We start from the raw sequence: 21,059 nt of genomic DNA on the forward strand, positions 1-21,059 counted from the left end.
AATATCAAAAGAAATATGCTATACAACCTATATAAATATACAATATAAATATACAAACGAGAATCTAAACGTATTTTCTATAATTCTACCAATTAATTACTCATAAAAAGTAGGGCTTTTTGAAAACTACACACTATCCCACTACAAATATGTGAGTGTGTAGCACTCACATATTTCCAGCCGAGCATCGTCTTGCAGCACTCGCAGTAGATGTCGGCGACGGCGTGCAGCCCCGTCAGCAGCACGCGCTCCTCCGCCGGACCGCACCCCACGTTCACTCTGCAACGTGTGTTTATTGTTTTAAACAATAAATATAATTCGAAACAATCAGAAATAATATAACAGGTGGGGACCTGTAGAAGGGGTTCTAGGCCGGTAGAAATCGACACTAAAAAACCCTAAATTCGTAAAGCATGATGTAGAGCTGCATTTTTGGTATGTTGATTGATCAGGGGTGATGTAAATCCCAATTTGCAATTTCGAAAAAGTTGTGCTCGCTGCGCACCACGTGATAAACTGCGAAAATTTTGGACTATTTTCACTTTTTGCTCTAAAAGTCAACAACTATGCGATTCCGACATGTAACATTCACTAGATGAATGAAGCTTATTAAATTTTTAGTTTTGCTCCCGTTTGAAGCAAAATATTGGCAAAACAATATACAAATAACAAAAGGAAAAACAATCTTAAACTCTTGTAAGTAATAAGTCAACAATATTTTCATACCATAAAACACAAGTAATCTATAAATGTAAGCATGTTTAATTTCCTTCTAGAGACAGGCACGTGTTTTCTGTATTCTTGCAATTGTAATTGTAAAGTAGTTTTTATTCTCCATTTTTATGCCACAACCTTTCTTTTAGATGCACTAGAAAAATATAAATTAAATCTTTGTAAAGAAATTATAATCAGTGCAATACTTACACAGAATTGAATAGATATGCACGCCCCTGGCTGCCTTGAAACGACTGAAAAACAAGAGAAAAGTAATTTAATATTCTGTTTACACGAAGGGATATTGCAATTCACGGAAAAAATACAATTTGTTTTCATAAAATTTAGTTCAGAAATTTTACGACGGAATATAAAATACACGGGCCATTATCAAATTATCGTGGAAGCAACAGGAATTTTAAATTCAGCGAATTTTCATTGTTTAAGTGTCGTCAAAGGTGTTTTCTTTACGGTAGAGGTTTTCGAAGTTTTTTCATAGAAAGGTCAAAGGCTATTAGCTATCTTCTGGTACATTACTTTATTTCCCCCTAGCTTCAGTTTGTCTCTCGAATGGAACTCGGATAAAAAGTAACTTTTTTTATATTGTATAAACTTTTTAAGGCATTAATTTTAAATTGATTGTACCCTTTGAACCGAAGATTAAACGCATAAACTTTTTCAAGATTCATATTAAAAAATCCATCTAATCCATTTCTTTACGATTAAAAAACTGAGCGAAAACTTCTTAATTGTACGAAAACCTAAACAAAAACTACATATAAAAGAGGGGTGAATCGGTGAAAAAAAAAAATTAATAACCAAAGAGTTATTAATTTTTTTTTTTCACCGATTAATAAGTCTCTGAGTCAGTAATATTTATTCGAATATAACCGGTCAAAGCAAATAAGCGAGACACATCGCTCACTCCAGATATAAGCTAATTATGCAAAGTGACGCCAAACACATCACGAGGTTTTAGCCTAATGACAATTTTGAGCAACGTCCGTAAGTGGGTCGCAAATAAAAATGCAATAGTTTATATAGGCTAAGCTTTAGTCGCGAAATTTTTTCTCGCTACGTTTTTCAATAAAATGCGGTTCTGCATATTTATATATGGAATTTTATAGACCGGTACAATCAGTAAATGATCTTTTCAAATTGTATAACAAAGGGCGTGTAAAATATAGTATATTTAGCTTGGCAGTCGCTAAAAGGGTCATAAAAAGTGTCGCTTACCTTAGATGTATGTTTGCTTGTTAGGTTTAGTTATTAAAAGTGCGGCTCTTCAAAAATATTCCGTTACCGCTTAAATATAGATTTTATTTTGACCTCACCTTCGATATTTCGATGTCGTAGGGTTAAATATAGTTATGTATTTAAATTTGTGGATTCAGTTCTGCTCTTCTAAAATATTCTGGTGCCGTCAGTTTTAAATATAGTTTTCTATTGACCTCAGACTCTCTCATCACAAATGAAAAATACATCGTTGCTTACATTTAACAAAAGCTCATGATAGATTAATAATAATCACGATCACGGTTCACCTTAGATATACTCTTTTCGATAAAATTTAATATCTTGTACGTCTGCGTCGCTTAGTTTAGATGCAATTTCGCTCACCTTAGATAATTTATGTTTTCTAGTGTTGAAAACACTGTCGCTTAGATTAGAAAGAAGGAAGTTTGATACTAAGTGTACCATTTCGCTCACCTTAGATTCATATTCCGTCAATATGAAAATGTATTGTCGCTTAGATTAGATGTCAAAATTGTATGTTCGGTGTATGTGTATAATTACGATGCTATAGCTCACCTTAGATATAAGCTCGTCATGGCTGGCGAGGTGCGCGCGGCAGTGTATGCAACTGTAGGTGCGGTGCGCCGGCGGCAGGTACGCCTGGAAGGTCTTGACGGGCGCGCGCGTGGTCGCGCCGCCGTCGCCTGCCACCCCGCCACGGTTAGTCACCCCCTCACGCATGAGTGCCTGCTAGCTACCAACACACACCCCGTCAGCGTCAAGCCCTAAGTGCACTATATGTTCACCGCGATTGACCTTCCAGTATTGCATACGTGCTGACTGCGTAATGTTCGCAACTGTTCAGTTACAGACGGTTTTGGAAGTGAGATACGAAACAGTTTAGGCGACGCGGTGTAATAAATAAAACCCTTTTAATTTTTTTTATTTTTTTTTATTTTATTTAACTTAATAAATTTTAAAGTAATTTAGTTAATGAAAAGGTTTTCATTAACTAAATCGTTCTTCAAACATGTAATTGAGTTAAAATAACATTACGCAACCAGTCTGGTTAACAATCGAAAATTTGGGATTTAATTAAAAGTCAATTGCATAAAATTCGAGGGCGGTTCGGTGTCGCGATGTGAATGTCAATTGCGGTTGGTCCTCGATAGTACACGTGGGGCTATAAGTAAGCACTCATGCGGTAAACAATTAAATTAAAATTCAACCAAAATATTCAAGAAAATAATATTTAATTAAACTGATATTTAAAAACGGCAGTGAAATCAAGTAAGTACTTAGTCTGAAATGTAATTATTTATCACCTTAATATTAACAAATGTTATTTGAAATACATCAAAACTAGCGGTTAAATATTTGAGTAATGAGGTGATATAATATTCTACAGATTTTCATAACCTGAATGCGGTCAGAACCTTCATTATGTAATACGTTTTAGTTACATGTACTAATGAAGCCATAGGAAAGAGGTAAATTAAAAGCAGATTGAACTATTACCGGCAAGGTCGCGAAACATTGGAGGAACAAACTTCTTAAATTACATGTTTTCATATTTTAACTTGTGATTTATTTTAAATGGTTTGATAATAACTGCGTATTTTGTTATGTAATTTTGGTTGCTTCTCTTTATCAGTTTTAGTAGGTAGCATTAAATTAATGAAATAAAAAAAATAGATATCAGCATTTAAAGTAATTAAAGATTAAAATAATCGTAATGTTCTATAAAAAACAATGAGAAGCTGCGATGGCAACAATGATTGCTTGGAGGTCAATTAGAGTGCATTGCAAAATAAACGGACACATTGAAATGCAACTTGCATCCAATTGAAGCTATTAAACTACTGTATTGAACCTTGAACTTATCCTGTTCACATAGTAACTATTTTTTGCATATGATGCTTATTTTATACCAGTTTATGGTGTAATTTACTATTTTTTGATATCGTTAACAATACAAACATACATCGAACATTACTGGTTAAAAGTAAACATATACTTAATAGTTTTTATGCGATCCTTTATAGAATGAGAATCTGTATCTATATATTTTATATGTTACACATGAACGCATCTGTAATTAAATTTTCAGTGCATGATAAATTGTACGTAGTCTTAAGGCGCTACCCGGCAATTTCGACTATGTTCAACCTCTATAAAGTCTGGTACAACATAAAGCACAATACCGAAAAAAATATATAAGATAGGATGGTCTTTGATCTTTAATTGCTCGCGAGGATTTTTTTCCAAAGTTAATAGATTTATAGAAAAAAAATGTGCCGTGGTCATCGATTTTTCCGCAAATACTCTATAAACTTCGTAACCTGCTGACTTAGAGCTCTGAAAATTTTATGTTTAATAAATTATCAGTTACACAACATTCCCTGACGAGGATTTTTTTTTTCACTGATTAGTATCTTTTTAAATACAAAATGCGAGGAAAAAAGAAGGTGCAGCGGGAGAGATTTGAGATCCGTTTAGTATGGTCAAGGTTATTAGCGCATGTATAAGCCTTAATAGTGCACGTTTATGTTATAGGTACAAACATATTTAAAGCGGTTTCGCTCAGATGAAGATGTGCGCTCATATGAAGATGTTTATGATGCACACACACAAAGCAAACTTTATGAACTCGAATGTCAGTTTATAATGATGATGTGATGATAGTGTTCAAGCGTTACTATTGAAATAATTATTGTACTACTGTTATCAATGTCCAAGGGTTCCACAGAGAAACTGGCCCAGTGTTCTGTCGAACCCTACTAGAAAGAGATCTGCAGCTATGTGCTAGTTTCCTGTCGAAGCTCAGTGAGTTCAGTATGATCTTAGAACAATGTACAGGTGACAGAAAAACTGGCCCACTTTTCTGTCGGTCCCTACCAGAAACAGATCTAAAGCTATGTGCCTGTCCTGCTGAACTGGTAAGAGGTCTAAAGCTAGTTGTACGGACCTGCCTGGCGCGAGCAGCACGCGCTCGCCGCCCACATGAGCCGCGTGAAGCGTCGGTCACCTGCCGCGCGCCGCCTCCCACCGCGCCCCGCGCTGCTCCCTTGCACCCGCCACCCTCTGGAATGGTACCATGATACTGTTAGAAACATTTTCAGCTATTAAATAATAACACCAACAGGTATTGCTTCTCCTGGGAGGGTCATCTCAAGTGGTCAGGAAGATCAGATAGTTATTGGGAATTGGGATAGGTACGTAAGCTGTGTAATTCAGAGGTTGCTACTCGGTACTGTACAGAGTATTATAAATTTATAACTAGTAATTTTGGGCTCGACAACATTCTTTCTATTGAAAAAGCTTAGCAGAGCTTTCTAATATTTTATTATTCAGTTTTTTAAAACAAAGATGCTGAGAGGTAATCAATTTGTGTCTTTTTTTTTTCAATTCAATTCAATCTGATTTATGTTGGGAGACGATGACGGATCGAGTGATAAATCTAAATTTTCAGAAGTCATTAACCCCGGAACATAACGCTTTATAACCGTTCAAAATCAGTTACCTAATGCAATAAAATTTAACGCATACACAGGTCTCGAATCCATATCTAAAAGATCATAAAAATTCGTTTCACTACGTCACGGGTAAAACAAAATTATGAAATGATTCAGTTAGTGCCGTAATAGCTAAGGGCACGGATAAAGTAATTGCGCTGCGGAGGCGTGAGATGCACGTGCAAGCTCACTACGCGCCCAGACATTGTTCCACAGCCTTACATTGCAATTTATTACAGGCTGCTAATTTACTAGCTTTTCGTCCGGCTCTGCCCGGCCGGAATAAAAAAAAACGCTTGTCACTCATTAAGTCATTACATTACCTTTACCTGTACTTTTTTGCTGGTCGGTCCAATTTTGACTTAATTCGTTACAAACGTTCGAAATTACATATTATATTTCCTTATATTCATCATATCTCACTATAATATTTGTATAGGAACATAGATAATTGTCTTGAAAAAATATTAATTTCTACCTACCTCTATACAATTAATATAAGTATAATATAAATATAAATATGTAAAATAGATACCTAACGAGACACGCTTTAAGTTTTTCACATTAGTTTCGTTAGACATTTAGCGTGGGTCGTTGAATGGAAAATCATTTTCTACATCTATTTTTACTTTATAAATGCCACTTTAGATACAATCACTATTCTTGAAAGTGGTATGACTGTGTTTTATGGAAAATTGGAAGGTTATTTTTTGTTGAGTTATTTTTAGTTGGCTTAATTCATTCAATACAGACATAATTTTTAGAATTTCTATGTATAATCGTATTGCTTAAATAAAAAAAAAAAACATTCGGTTGTAATACTAACATGTTTTATTGAGATAGAGCGACAATTTTGCTAACTCTCTGTAATGAGACTATCATTACAATAACTGCAATAACTGACAATAATAATAAATTAGCAAAAGGGAAGATTACATGCATTTAAAGATTTAAAGGCTACCATAATGAACTATTTCAAAGTACAATAGTCATACATCCAGAGAACGTTCACAACGATCTAATCCAAGCATCAAGTGGCGAAAGCGAACTTCCTCCATAGAAACTAGACAATCCAACGCTATCGGCGCCAAGGACTCCGGATCTCATTTCAATAGTTTCCGACACAATACTTCAGTCAGTCTTCGCGTTACTAAGGATACCTATAACCTAGGTATAATGCGCAGGCCGCAGTTGCATTATGCCATCGATATATTGCACAACGAGCGTGGAATAGTGATGTCACTGTATCTGTGTAGGTATACAGGAGTACTTTATATAAATTAGTATTAAAATTATTCATTACCGAAGTTCCGCCTTTTGTTTCGCATAAGGTACTTTAAGTAGGTACTAAAGTCCGAATGTTCGTTAATATTACGAAGTACGAACGTATTGTACGGTTAATGGTTATATGGTGACACTAAGGCGGAAGGCCTCTTACTGTTCTTCAGTTTGTTTCGTAAAGTAACATATTTATATACACTTTACATATGCGAATTACTATTTTTTATGATAATGAAAGGTTGTTAACAGTAAACTTTAACAGTAAAGTTTTATGGCTTGTAGTCGGACTAAATTACAGTGTATACAATATTGTTAATAGTCGTTGGGTAGTTTAGAACTAAACAAAAAATAAAAGTAGGTTTACTCCATTTTATATTTTGATTAATGATAAAACTTCATTATATTATAGGCAAGCATGTACTAGCACTGTGTATTGTCAGCCAACCATTAGCGGTGAAAATACTATAATTTAGAAAATTACACGTTTTGATGTCCCACAAATTATAAAACTGGAGCAGATCTAACGAGTTTAATTACTTAGTCGCCTGTAAAAACTAGAACTACGTTATAATTTAAAACTGTTGTAACCTGTGACCTAGTATTTGCAGTATCGACATATTTATCAGACCTCACAACTGTTAAATGCAGCGAAACAATTACGAATATTTGTTCAATATCACCCCTGTGGGAATCGATAGTATTGGTATTCTGTTGAAGAAATAGCGTTCCTATTAAATTGTGTAGCGTAGCAACCGACAAATTCAATAAAAGACGTGTTACATAACATTTGAATAGACCCAAACAGACGTGACTGTAATAACAATCATTCCTCTTATTGCCTACTACAGATGCTCGACACTTAGACATCATTTACCTCAGCACATATCATTACACAAATAATAACTATAATAACATGTTTGTTCTCATTTATTTTTATTGTAGGGTATTCTGTCATATTATTTGTAAATAATTAAGCATAACGTGGCATATCAAAATACTATTCAAACTTCTAACGAAGCACTATATTTTTTAGATTAGGGTAAAAATAAAAGGAAAGCGTTGCTCTACATGATTATACACCACACAAAATAAACATTTTACCAACAAATAAATCACACCGTTAACTACAGTACTTAGCAAGATAATATGCATCGTTTAAAGTAAATGTTCGTCCACATTAAGGTCTATAGTAAACAGGAAATGTCAATCAATTAGTGTCGTATGCAATTGTTAGCCGCAAATGGTTCTAGTAGAGACCATGCTAATGCGTTTGAAACAAACTAATTATACGTATAATTGCTAATTAGGTGTGAAATGGGGTTCTTGATATTCCGCTTTTCCACTTTAATTATAAGGATAGTTTCAAGATTAATATTGAGGGCAATGACTATCAAGAAATTGCTTCACTGGTTTATCGTCTGTTTATAGTCGGGTACCTATAATACATTAATTGTAGATAAAGATCGAACAGGAAATTGATAATTTAAAATTGTATGTATGATTTGAAAGAACACAATTACAATTCATAGATATGAACCTATTAATTTATTTTTAAAATATAATAAATAATAAATCTTGGATGATCTTGTACGTGTTTGGTCAAAAATCGCAAAACTCGGACGAGGCATGGAGATTGAAGAGATCTGTAGCCAAATATAGGTCAACTTGACGTTTAAAAGAAAAAGAAGTCATAATACCTAGATCACATTAGAAATACATTTGCGAGGAATCGACATCAATCAGAGATACCTACCATCGGTTTCAAACCGCACATGTTAATGTTAAACTTCACCTTAGGGGTTCTAGAGTCAATCTGTAATTCATTTTGTTTTCGTGAAGCTTGTCACGTACTCTGAGTCATGTTGACCGCTGATACCATCTACCGCGAGTTGAATTCTGAGGAGCGGTGCTTTAGACCAAATAACGACCGAGTACCAGAATATTCAAGAAGATGGTAATACGATATGGGACGTAAATTGTATACATATATTTCCGCTGTTGAGATGTTTTTTCTGTTACCTACGCTTTATGATGGTCTAAAGAACTTACCTATAACATGATAGGTACCTGGAGTTATGAGGGTACATATTTACAAAGAAATACAAAATTATTTCTTCACCAAAATCATTGAAAACATTAGATGAATATAATTTTTAGAAATGGTAATATTAATGATAATATTTAATTTCGTATCGTTACCCATATATGACATGTACAAGATCAGTTCTGAATTCTGATTTCGGTTTAGATTTCAGAATCAGTTCATGAAAGTTGCTAGCCATATTGAAATTTATTAAAAAAGAATAGGTACGATTCAACTATTTAAAAATGTATAACAAAGCTAAAAATAGAAAAGCGTACCATGTAAAGTCAAGTTAGGAAGTTGGTTAAATTTATTGGACAAGGCAAGCAGACTAACTCAGTCTAGCTTTGCTCTAAGAACTTAACAACTTAACTCTCGATGTCTAGAATACTCAATATCTTAATCGGCTTTTGTTTTATAGATAACTCATAACAGATTCATAATAGATTCAGCACATTGTTTACATTTGCCGGTAAACTAAAATTTTATTACTTTTAATTTTAAATTCAAAATATTATTAAATATCAAATGCAGTTCTACAGATATTTAATTTCATTATTTTCAGTACAGGAAAAATACCTAGGAAAACAACCGTTTAGAATAAATAAAAAACCATGTGAATGTATTTCGTACAGTCCATTACAAATTACAATATTGCTCTATATTATATTAATCTCTTCTAATGTATTAATTAACTCCATTGTTCAATATAACGAAATAATGAATATTTATATCAGTACAAATCACTGGCTCAAGATAGTCGATAACAATTGAATGAATATAGATTTTATTTGTTTTACAATAGAGACTGTTTTCCCGAGAATGCATTTTAATTAAGATTACTCGTTCATTGTATTACATTGACCTGAAGATTGCATTACAGAACAATAAAGGTTGTTCGTAGTGGGAGCTGAGCTTAGACAATAGTACTAAAAAATCCCGACCTATTTGTGCAGTGAATAATAAACTTGAGTGAATATTATGATGATCATATAGGTATGTTCTTGGTTATTCGTGTAGTAACAGATTTAGCCAACATATACAAATAATAAATTCGTTGCATATATAAATGCACGAGTCCAATATTTATGAGTACTGTTCTAATTTCACAATATGTACTCCAATTGAATGACTGTTTGTTCCTTACCCTCTTCAACAACATTATTATCTTATCAACGTTATCAGCCATCAGTGTGGATCAGCCTTACGTACACGTGCGTGCACAAGACAAACTAGTTTGTTTATAAACACTGTACATTACGTTATAAATAAGCATAATTCAATAGAGTACATTATGAATATACGCTAATTCTACTAATATTATAAATGCGAAAGTTTATTTGACGTATGTTTGCCAGCCGATGACGAGAAAACTACTGGACGACATTTAATGAAAGTTGAAATTTTAGACTAATTACAGGAGCGATAGAAATAAACTTGACGATGCACAGCAAGTATGATAATATTATGAGAGGAATGGTAAGACAATTTTCCCTACAAGAGCATACGTAAGTTGTAAGTAAGAAGAAATCTATATTTAGACCTGGAAGGGACTAAATAGTAAATATAGATTTCTACGAATTTCACTCAGATAAGCTATGATCGGGAAAGCAAAAGGATATTTACGTAAAGTCAACTCGATCAAGTGACTATCGCCGGCGGTAGCTGGTGACGTAATAAGTGTTTCTTGTCTTGTAGAAAACGAGTTTCCTACTTGTTTGCCTACTACTAACACTGCTTTCTCACTAACCATCTATTTATACTGCAAATCTATGTCTCAATTAAAAGAATACTCGTGGCTGTTAAATAAAAAAAAAATATCACACACGAAATTGAATCTAACACGAAACATTACCAAACCTGCTCAACTGTGAAAATACTCATTATTGGTTTTACTTTTAGGTAAATTAATTATCTCTCTTTCGTTCAACATTGTGGCTATTTCTCGCGAAAAACCTATTCTGAAACCAAAGCAACCTTGGAGTCTAGACTTAGCTCTACAAGTTATTAACATTTTCATTCATATATTAATTGTATAACAGATCGTTACATAATTTTACCTTATATAATATCTAGTGATATATGTTACATGTAGTTATGTATATTATAATATTCTAAATTGAAAATTACACGCAAATATGATTAAAATAATTAAAATGCAGTTATGTTTATTCAGACGTATTTAAGTAATAAGATTTAACAATTTCCAAGGTCTACTTGTAAAAACAACTAAATTTACGTTGAATTTTATTTTAACGACGTATATTGAAAATTAATAATACAATTAAAATATAATTTGAACAATAATAGAGATAAGCGCGGTTCAACCTCGACCTATTTTTTAAATCCATATCATGTCGTACACAGTACGAAATAGAAATAATATCCAAATTGTTCCAGCTATTTTGTCGTTGTTGAGTAGGTACCAAACATCTTAACATAGCTTCCTATTTATAATACTATAAAACAATCTGTCATCTCATTTTTACAAAAATAAAACAAGCAGCTGTTATCGAAATAACGAGAGTACATTCTAGTACATTAATCGTTATCTTTGCGAAGATTACGCGCTTACACAAAGGTAATTGTTGAATTATTATCGCGACATTGACCGTGAACTCAAAATGCACTAAAAGCTTAGCCGATATATTTTTGTTTTAGTTGGCTCCGTTACGTCTACAGCCTACATTCTCCTCGTATGTTTACAAGGTTTTTACTTTGCGACTGTATATTCAGCACTATATCTGGATCTGATTATAGAACCTATGTTGTTCGAATTTCCTACTTGATGAGAAAAACAATGACAAGAGCATGGTTCTTAACATCTTAGCCTAACATGTATTCAATCCTCCTTGATAAATCCTGGAGTTGTTACTTTAGAAGAAGAGCGGAAAAAGAACCTTTTTTTGTTCGGTTTCTCAAAAAATAAACGACTCACAGAGGTTGTAGCTTATGCCTGCGCTAATGAATAGGTATCCTTTAGGTTTCAAGATTTCAGATTTCAAATTTATCATCCCCAAACTTTTCCATTCAGTTTCTCTCCGTTAATCTTTACAAACAAACAATCATTCTGCACATCTGATCAATTCGCAGCTGGATACGAACGCCAACGCCTTGTTTATTTGTGTCGGTCTATAATTAGTGATCATATGCACCAACCTTGCGTCTAACTCAGCTCCAAGATCAATATCAATGGCCATTGTCTCTAGTTGCCTTTGAACCTCTGTTTGTTTGGTCAATACGTTGATGAGGTCCCTTTTGAAGACTTCGTTTGTATTATCAGCATGATTATCAAATACATATGTACTAATATTAATTAACTGATTATCTTCATACCAAAGCGACTATGAGATCGGTTCTCTATATTGTAGGTATATCTTCGAATTTGTTTGATATTACAATGATATGTTACAATAAGTGGTATCACAAATCGGCCGACGAAAGCTCACGTCCCTTGAGTATACACAATTCCATGTTCGTGTTGGTGCATGATTTGATACTTGTCTAATTAGGACCTCACACGCCATCGATACAATGTCAGGCTGTATGTTAAAATGTAAATTACAGTTATAATGTGTGCATAGATAAAATTTATTTTATCTAATAGCCTTAGAAATTGTCAACACAAATCGCGTGATCAGCATCACGTGTTGAGAACACAATAATTAGTTCTCTACAAATAAATACGACGCAGTTTATTAATATTTTCCCTTATCGGTAATCAATATTTTTTTATTTAGGTCTGTTACAATCGGGATCAAGAGGTTAGGCGCGATTGCGTCACGTCACTGATAGGAGCTCTTATGCAAGTTGATAAAGCACTGCGCATTAATGAGTTGCGCGCAATTTTACCCTTTGTTGGTGATACTTTACAGCTCATAATCCGTTGAAATGAACGCAAAACCACGCTGTTGCACAGCTGTGTACATTTACATAATCAAAAGCACGAGCTATTTTGAAACATGGCATATATAATGTGTATATAGACAATTGAAAGGGAACATTGTGTCGAAATAGGCGCAAATAGGTCAAACGTTTCCACGATATTTGGTAAATGCATACAGCAATTCTGCCTCAGTCCGATGATTTTCACTCTATGGATAATTGAATTCTAATCGTGATCAACGATCAACAGGAAATTTACCTTTAACGAATTTTCACCCCAAGTAACCTTCGAAGCTTGACCTTTCTCAAAGGGAAAGACCTTAAATTGATGTTTTTTTTTATCATTGAGCAATGCTCACAGACGTAAACATTGAACATGAAAACAACAATTAAAAACAATAAAAGTTGTTGACCGTTGATAAATAGAACAGTGTTTAAGACTTCCGCACTGATAACGTTATCAGATTGCAGCTGATAAGAGAACAATAGAGCGGTATCGGTCAGACGTAAACAAAAATATAAAATGTGTGTATCGAAACGTATGATCATTAAATGCTTATGGGGGTCCACTGAACCCACGACCTAGATATTATTCTGAATTTTTTTATAGGATATTTGTAAGAGTAGGTAAAAACTGCATAGGAAGGTTTTCATAATTCATGTAAATAATGATATCGATTTCTAATTTGAATTTTTAATAAACGGATGAGTTATTTACTATATAATAAAAACCAATAATTACATTGAATTCGTTTAAAGTAAAGGGTGTAGATTTAGTTAAATCTACACCTACAATTCAAATTTACACGCAAATAGCAAAGGTTTCATTTGGAATTCAAGTAATTTTCGGGTCGGTATAGACCTTCCAGTGGTCGCCCGGGAGTTGGCACGAGCGGCGCAATGTAAATTATTTTTTAACCAAATTTATATCACTCACTAGAGAAATTATTATTAATACTAACCCTTTTCGTATTATCTCTAAGAATCTTCTGTATTACTAATGTGTTAGGTTTAGATTTGATATAAATAAAAGGCTTTTCTTGTCTAATACATATAAGATACAGTACAGTAGTAAGGTATTCAAACATCTATTCATTCAACTAAACTTATAGAATATCACTTTATATTATTCAAACATAAAAAAATGGAGCTCGGTACCCTTTCTCATATTTCATCTACTAGTATATATTATTATCTTTGCTTCAACTAATGTTTTCATACGCAAACAATCCGTAAGCATTAGTTGCCTATTTTAACTGCCAGATCAAAGGAATATAGATGGGATTTTATCATTTTCCTTTGTTCTCAGTGTAACTATCAATTACATTTTTTATAGTACATAAATACTAAAATTATTTTGGGAGTCTATGTGGGGCAATATTTATCATTGATTGTAACTTTGTAAGGTAAATGTGCATTTTCTGGTTCCTAATAGAAAATGCACGCCATCAATCAGATTATAGTCGGCGTGTTTCAGATTCGCTACACGTGAGGTTTATTACAGTACAATGTATATATAGATACGTAGAACAAGTTCTACATCATCTGTGGGAACTGAGATGACGAGATTGTACAAAAACGCCGCAATTTCTAAAGAATGCATCGATTAGTGAGTGAGGCCTAGACTTAATTATATGGGATTACATGTGACTCATGGACACCATATTCTATTGGCCTTCATACGTAGATAATTATGTACTACAAAGTGGATTTTTAAATCATTAGAAAAGTGTCTTGAATTATTCGATATTTTCTAATCTTATTTGCGCTCGGAATCTTTAAAACTTAATCTGTTATGTATAAAATTAAGTAACTGAGGAAAGATAAAACTATGCATGTTTTTAATAAGGTTATTCTAAGATTGAGAAGTAAACGAATATTTGCGACACTCTTAGCGACACTTTAGTGAAAATTTCTTGGGAAGGAATGTGTAATAATGGCGACATCAGATGATTTAATTCTTTTTACTTACATAGTTACAATATCCTAATAATCTTATAAAAAAATAATGTTGTAGCTCTAATACCATTTTAGTGCCCATATTTTTCCTGTTAAGTATAATATGAATTGAAATTTTCCTCGTATGATACGAGTTCGTTCCACTTTTGTTCTTGCACTATAAACAATAATAAATAAGGCCAGACAGTACAATTTTGTAATCTGTAGGTACTTTAGGTTGGTTGTATACTCTCCAGACAACAGCCCTCGTTAAAACGCGTATCTACACGAAAATGAACAACTTAGTGCGTCCAAACGTACCCAAAGCCAAGCAAACAAAAATAATTCGACAGCGGGTCATTAAACACGGAAACGTCGATAAGTGTCGCATTAACGACTGCTCCAGTTAGATAATAAGTCGCGACGATTTCTTATCAAAGCCGTGTTAATTAACTTTATTGTCCCTTGCCGCCTTAGCTAGATAGTGGTATTTGCCTATTTTATAGTTGAAAATGCTTTCATGTACCTACAACCAGTACTGCAAATGTTTATAAATGATGGTTGTGATTAGCTTTAGCTGTTATTTTCATTCTTTCAACATCAGCAGTTCAACTTAACTATGATTATGCTTAAAACTGAACAAATTTCTTATAAAGGCGGAGAGATATAAAAAATTATAGGCTAAATGCCTAAAAATCAGTCATAACATATCATTGTAACCATGTTCACACATGTGTGTTGTACAGTATTCCGTTGAAACTGTTCGTTATTATTTATTTAAATCCGCCGTCAAAATAAGTGCTGTCGTTAGAAGTATTTAAAGGTCACAGGTTTTACTAAAAACCACATACACGTGGACAGGAACAAAGGCATTATGTATTTGTATAATGTTCATCTATCATCATTACAAATATACAAAGAATCAAATATTTTTCACTTGTTTAGTATTGGTCATGAATTTTTTTTTCGACGTCACTTTTATCAATCCCTAGAGCTCTGTAGACAAATTTGAAATTACCTTTCTGTACATGTACTGTACTTTAAATTATTACCCGTGAGAAATTTTCCCATACTTATAGTTTATACATTAAGAATGACCAATTATTATTAGCTATTGTTTTATCATTTTTAATTGGTATTTGATCGCAGCATTCTCACGTTTTCAAGAATGGGTAGTTTTTTTCCCACAAAACCGTTAATTTTAACGTTAGACTAATATTATGCATGTATTAGTGAAATATGTATCATTTTTATAAAGTACTAGGTTTCCGCCCGCGGCTTCGCCCGCGCAGTCAAAGAAAAACCCGCATAGTTCCCGTTCCCGTGGAATTTCCGGGATTGCGTCATTTTCCCGGGATAAAAAGTAGCCTATCTCCTTTCTCGGGTATCAAAATATCTCCATACCAAATTTCATGAAAATTGGTTCAGTAGTTTAGGCGTGATTGAGTAACAGACAGACAGACAGAGTTACTGTTACTTTCGCATTTATAATATTAGTATGGATGTTGCCACATATTATGTTAAGATATTTACTCCTAACTTAGTGTAAACGTAACATTGAACTCTGATCTATGTCCTAAAAACGAAGTAACAACAACTAAACTATATAGATAATGATTTTGTATATATATGTCTACATACATAACAAATGACGCAAATACAAACTATCTGAAAAGCCAATAAGAGGTTAGCGTCGAATTGTATTGTTTATTTTTAATTGTATCTGGGTTCGTGACAGGAATAATTAAAATGGTTAAACTAATTAGTATAAAAAATACCTTATTTCTGTCTTATTTCCGTGTCAGAACATCACACACAGCAATCCACACAGTACATTATATTCGTAGAATGCATTACCTGAAAACAAGAAAATATAAATTATTAAAAAACCATTTTTTTAAAACTATAATTGAAATGGAAAGCTAAGAAAATAACCAACTTTTAAATCGAAAACAGTAATTATTCTATTAAACGATTCCACTTATTGACTCATCAGTTAACTAACTATTTAGTGTTACCATTTCTAGCTTTATCTATATCTCGGTACGGGCTTTTACACTCCGTTTTCCAAATCACGTACAGTGTCCCTAAATAAACGATCGACACATATCAATATAACCCAGTCATCCATCACATTATTAATAAATTATAACAATATTATTTTTATTCTCCAACTTGCATTCCCAGAAGCAACTGTTCAAGGCGGTCCACATACCTATTATCACGGTCTGTGGGGGGCGGACCCCCGGTGTGGCCAGTCAGCTGGTTTAGCCGGTGTAAACGTAAACATGCATTGTGTCACGTGCGGGCATGTATCGAATTTCAAGTTAAAGAGTAAAAAAGGAAGAAATAAGAGTAGACGCGGCGTGTAGTAGACAATACTTCAATAAACATTATTCCCGATATAGCTACAGATATGGATATCAGCCCCCTTCACACTAAATGCAATTCTAAATAGTATTGCCGATTATTTGGTTCAACAACTCTACAAGTAGGTACACTGCAAAGAAAGAAACGGCTGTTTTCTTATCTCTGTATTTGGTATGATTTTTGCGGACTTTTAGTTTTAACTTTTGATGTTCAACACAAGATTATATAATATGTATTTTGCTTATTCGTCCGCTTATATTATTTATATTTATTACTAGCTTTCCGCCCGCGGCTTCGCCCTTGTTTTCAAAGAGAAACCCGTTCCCGTAGGATTTCCGGGATAAAACCTATCCTATGTCCTTTCTCGGGTATCAAAATATCTCTATACCGAATTTCATGCAAATTGGTTCAGTAGTTAAGGCGTGATTGAGTAACAGACAGACAGACAGTGTTACTTTCGCATTTATAATATTAGTATGGATTTACTAGGTAATTTCTAGTAATTCCCTAAAGTGTCAAACATTTAATAGACGATTTGCATGGATGAAATAATTACATTACTCAAAGCTTAGTATCGTTTAACGAGACGTTGACCTTAGGCTTGTCCGCTTTCCGCGCCATTTGCTCAAATCCAACGTTCAGTTCAGGTTCAGGAGAGATTAACTTCGGCTCTGAGTGTTTACAGAACTGAATGGCCTCATTATTTGGCGAGTATTTTCTTAAATTGCCTGCATTTTAAGAACTAAGTGCACGTTTTGCAAGTTTCCAGGTAGTAAAAATGGAGCTTTGTGAATGGAGAACAACTGGGAACTAGTTGCTTACGAGATGAATATCCTGTAGTGAATTTAAGCTGTATATATGTATCTACAATATATGAATAGTTCAGATTAAACTTACTGATATTAATAATCTTACTGATATTAATAATGATCACGGTAATAAGTCTGCGGTAGGAAACTTTGAAACAACAAACTTTAATTAATTAACTTCCTGAATGTACCTAAAAATACAAATTAAACCAATTTCCTTGCGTGTCTAAAAATGAAAGGATTATTCATATTGTGATTCATAGAACAATATACCTACTCGTGACTAGATCGTGTTTACGATATTTTTAATTTTATTCATGTGCCACTCGACCCCTTTTGTGAAATGGATTATGTATTCATTAGTCTAATAGATACACCTAAATTGACACTGTTTACAGTAACTTGACAAAATTAATTTTTATATTTGAAATTATTGCCAAACATGCTTATGATGATATTAACCTATTCATCAAATGATGAAGTAGGTTTAGGATCCTGGGGAAATCGCAACAAGTATTGAGTCAAGAGTGAAAAAAAGAGGCAAAACACACTCCAATTAAGGCGTTACCCGGCAATTTCGACTATGTTCAACCTCTATAAAGTCTGGTACAACATAAAGCACAATACCGAAAAAAATATATAAAATAGGATGGTCTTTGATCTTTAATTGCTCGCGAGGACTTTTTTCCAAAGTTAATAGATTTCTAGAAAAAAAATGTGCCGTGGTCATCGATTTTTCCGCAAATACTCTATAAACTTCGTAACCTGCTGACTTAGAGCTCTGAAAATTTTATGTTTAATAAATTATCAGTTACACAACAATCCCTGACGAGGATTTTTTGTTTCACTGATTAGTATCTTTTTAAATACAAAATGCGAGGAAAAAAGAAGGTGCAGCGGGAGAGGTTTGAGATCCGTCTAGTATGGTCAAGGTTATTAGCGCATGTATAAGCCTTAAGCTCATCTTTTTACGTCACTAATTACTAAATAAAGCGCAATCAATCGACTCAATAAAGATTAAACAGCAATAAAATTAAAACTGGTTATTATCTAGTCATTACAAGCGTTTTCCTTGGCTTATATTTCCAGCGATACAGACAAAAACACAAACGGTATCGGCTTAGTAAATGTCATTACGAGTCATTAAGCCGGTTCCACTGGCTCGGTACCTTCCGGGTGCACGTGTAAGCGATTACAACATGCTTCGACTGATTTGTATTAGATTCTGAATTTACTAGCAAATAAATTTATGGAGATATGGGACATATGATAGAACTGCAATAGGAGATCCTTAAAATCTTCCGGGTATAGCCTGCACAGAGATGAAAGAACATAATCTACAAATCGTATAAGCTCATTGCATACTTAGATTTTTTAACTCTACAATCAATGTATCGGTTATACTTACAACGTAATATTCTACTTAAAAACTTGCGTATTTCATGACAAGTACCGTATCTTTTTGCCAAACAAATTGCTTGTATTTTAACGTATTGTTCGAGCCATGTTTTTGCTCGATTCGATAATAAACATGAGAAAAAAAATGAAATTAAAATAATTTAACATTTACACAAAATAAACACTACAAACGTGTGTCGTTAAAATTAAAAATCCGAAACTGATTGTACAAAGCGGGATTCACGAAAAGCAGTTTAATTTTGAGCGATGCAGAAAATTTACGTTCATTTCCATTATAACTGTATTACATAACTGTGTTTTATATACAGTTTGCGTTATTTTTTGTACATTTCACGAAAACATGTTAATTAGTGCGATGATATTGACGGCGCTATTTTTTACTACTAAATTTTTTGTCTTAGCTCAGAATATTACTTATAAAACATACATATATAATCGAAATAATGAACGCATATATAAGAATGTTTTAACATTATTCATTATAGTATTTTTATCACAGTATCATTAAATACAATGTCACTCTATGGTCTATCAAGAGTCGTCTCAAAGACCTCGATACGTCAATACAAAATAATACAATGAACCTTAAATAAATACAGACATGCACAAATGGTAATGAACCCTGGCAAAATCAAGCTTAGAATCTTCGTCACAATGCACCGTGAAAATTGCTCTCCCTCATTAAATAGCTTATTGTTGGGTTCTATCGGGAATAGATTAAAAATAGACCTCTATAAAATGAGCTTTTAATCTCGGATAATGATTGGCATTTTTGGATTAAATTATCGAAGGTCACATTGAAAAATTATTATTCATAATAACTTAGAGATCTAGAGCTCTACACGCCACAAGCGTAGGACGCAGGTGCCAGGTTCTAAACCAACGTTACAGCTTTTTCTATTCTATAAAATTTCCAAGTACTTAGAGAATAGGTATATCATAGATCATAGAATATACAATAAAATAATAATAATAATACCATAATACCAGCTTTAAAATTCGTTTCTTTTCCGCAGAAAACAGCCTAGTAAGACGTAAGGGCATCTGGATAGGGCCAAAGATAAATAAGTTTAAAAACAAACTAGTTAAAATTGCACCTGGACGTGCCGAAAGTCCAAACACAGATGCAATCTCACACTTTAATGGGACGGAAGTCCATCACAACCGGAAGTATATTAGGCGCAAAAATATCAGCTGTACGTGCTCTATAAAGCATCCTTTTTAAGTATACTTAATCTATTTATCTACCATACTAACATTTTTAAAAACGGGGATAATAGCAGCTTTTCTGCCGTACGTTACATGACACGGCCCGTATGATTATTTTTTGCTCATTTCGTTGCATAAAAAGTATTTAACGGATGTTTGATAACGGTATTATTTTACAATATGAATTACTGCACAATATCGTGGCTTTATTTAACGATACATAATCATTCAGTAAGCCTAAACTTTAGCCCAACTATACTCAGGCTATAATCTATTTACATGTACCTATATTTTATGCAGATCCTTTTAATCAGCTTTCTGTATGAAATAATAACGTTACATTCAATCGTCGTTTGGCGTTCATAAAACATTACACTTCAATACAATTTAGATATTAAAGTTTAAACCACGAAGTAACTATTCTCACACAATGCGCGCATTCGGAGACAGTTACTTGGTGGTACATTCTCGTAAATGATTATCGTGAATGAGGAACAATAAATTATATTGTTCACTGTGAATCATACTTGCATAGTTCAAGGCAAAGTAAATGCATCGATATTCCGTTCAACGTAATTTTTGCAATGTCGTCACTAATGA

At 33.4% G+C, this 21,059-nt stretch overlaps 1 protein-coding gene across 6 annotated transcripts in view; it reads right to left on the reverse strand.

The window, feature by feature from the left end:
- Ypel (Yippee-like) overlaps positions 1-21,059 on the reverse strand; it is a 73,352-nt gene that overhangs the window by 4,157 nt on the left and 48,136 nt on the right. For 4 of the 6 annotated variants that reach the window (XM_090108853.1, XM_090108858.1, XM_090108856.1 and 1 more), the window contains 4 exons: positions 4,919-5,034; positions 2,527-2,654; positions 925-968; positions 171-279 (listed from right to left, as the gene is read on the reverse strand). In XM_090108853.1, coding sequence (XP_089964979.1) covers positions 171-279; positions 925-968; positions 2,527-2,654; positions 4,919-5,034 — 397 coding nt within the window. Of the gene's footprint in view, positions 1-170; positions 280-924; positions 969-2,526; positions 2,705-4,918; positions 5,035-21,059 lie in introns of those variants that run through there. The other 2 variants (XM_090108854.1, XM_090108855.1) reach the window with 2 other exon arrangements.

The sequence above is a fragment of the Colias eurytheme genome, chromosome 13 (genome assembly GCF_061535395.1).
Source record: "Colias eurytheme isolate Ceu_HAF_F1 chromosome 13, ilColEury1 Martin Lab GWU primary, whole genome shotgun sequence".
NCBI lineage: Eukaryota > Metazoa > Arthropoda > Insecta > Lepidoptera > Pieridae > Colias > Colias eurytheme.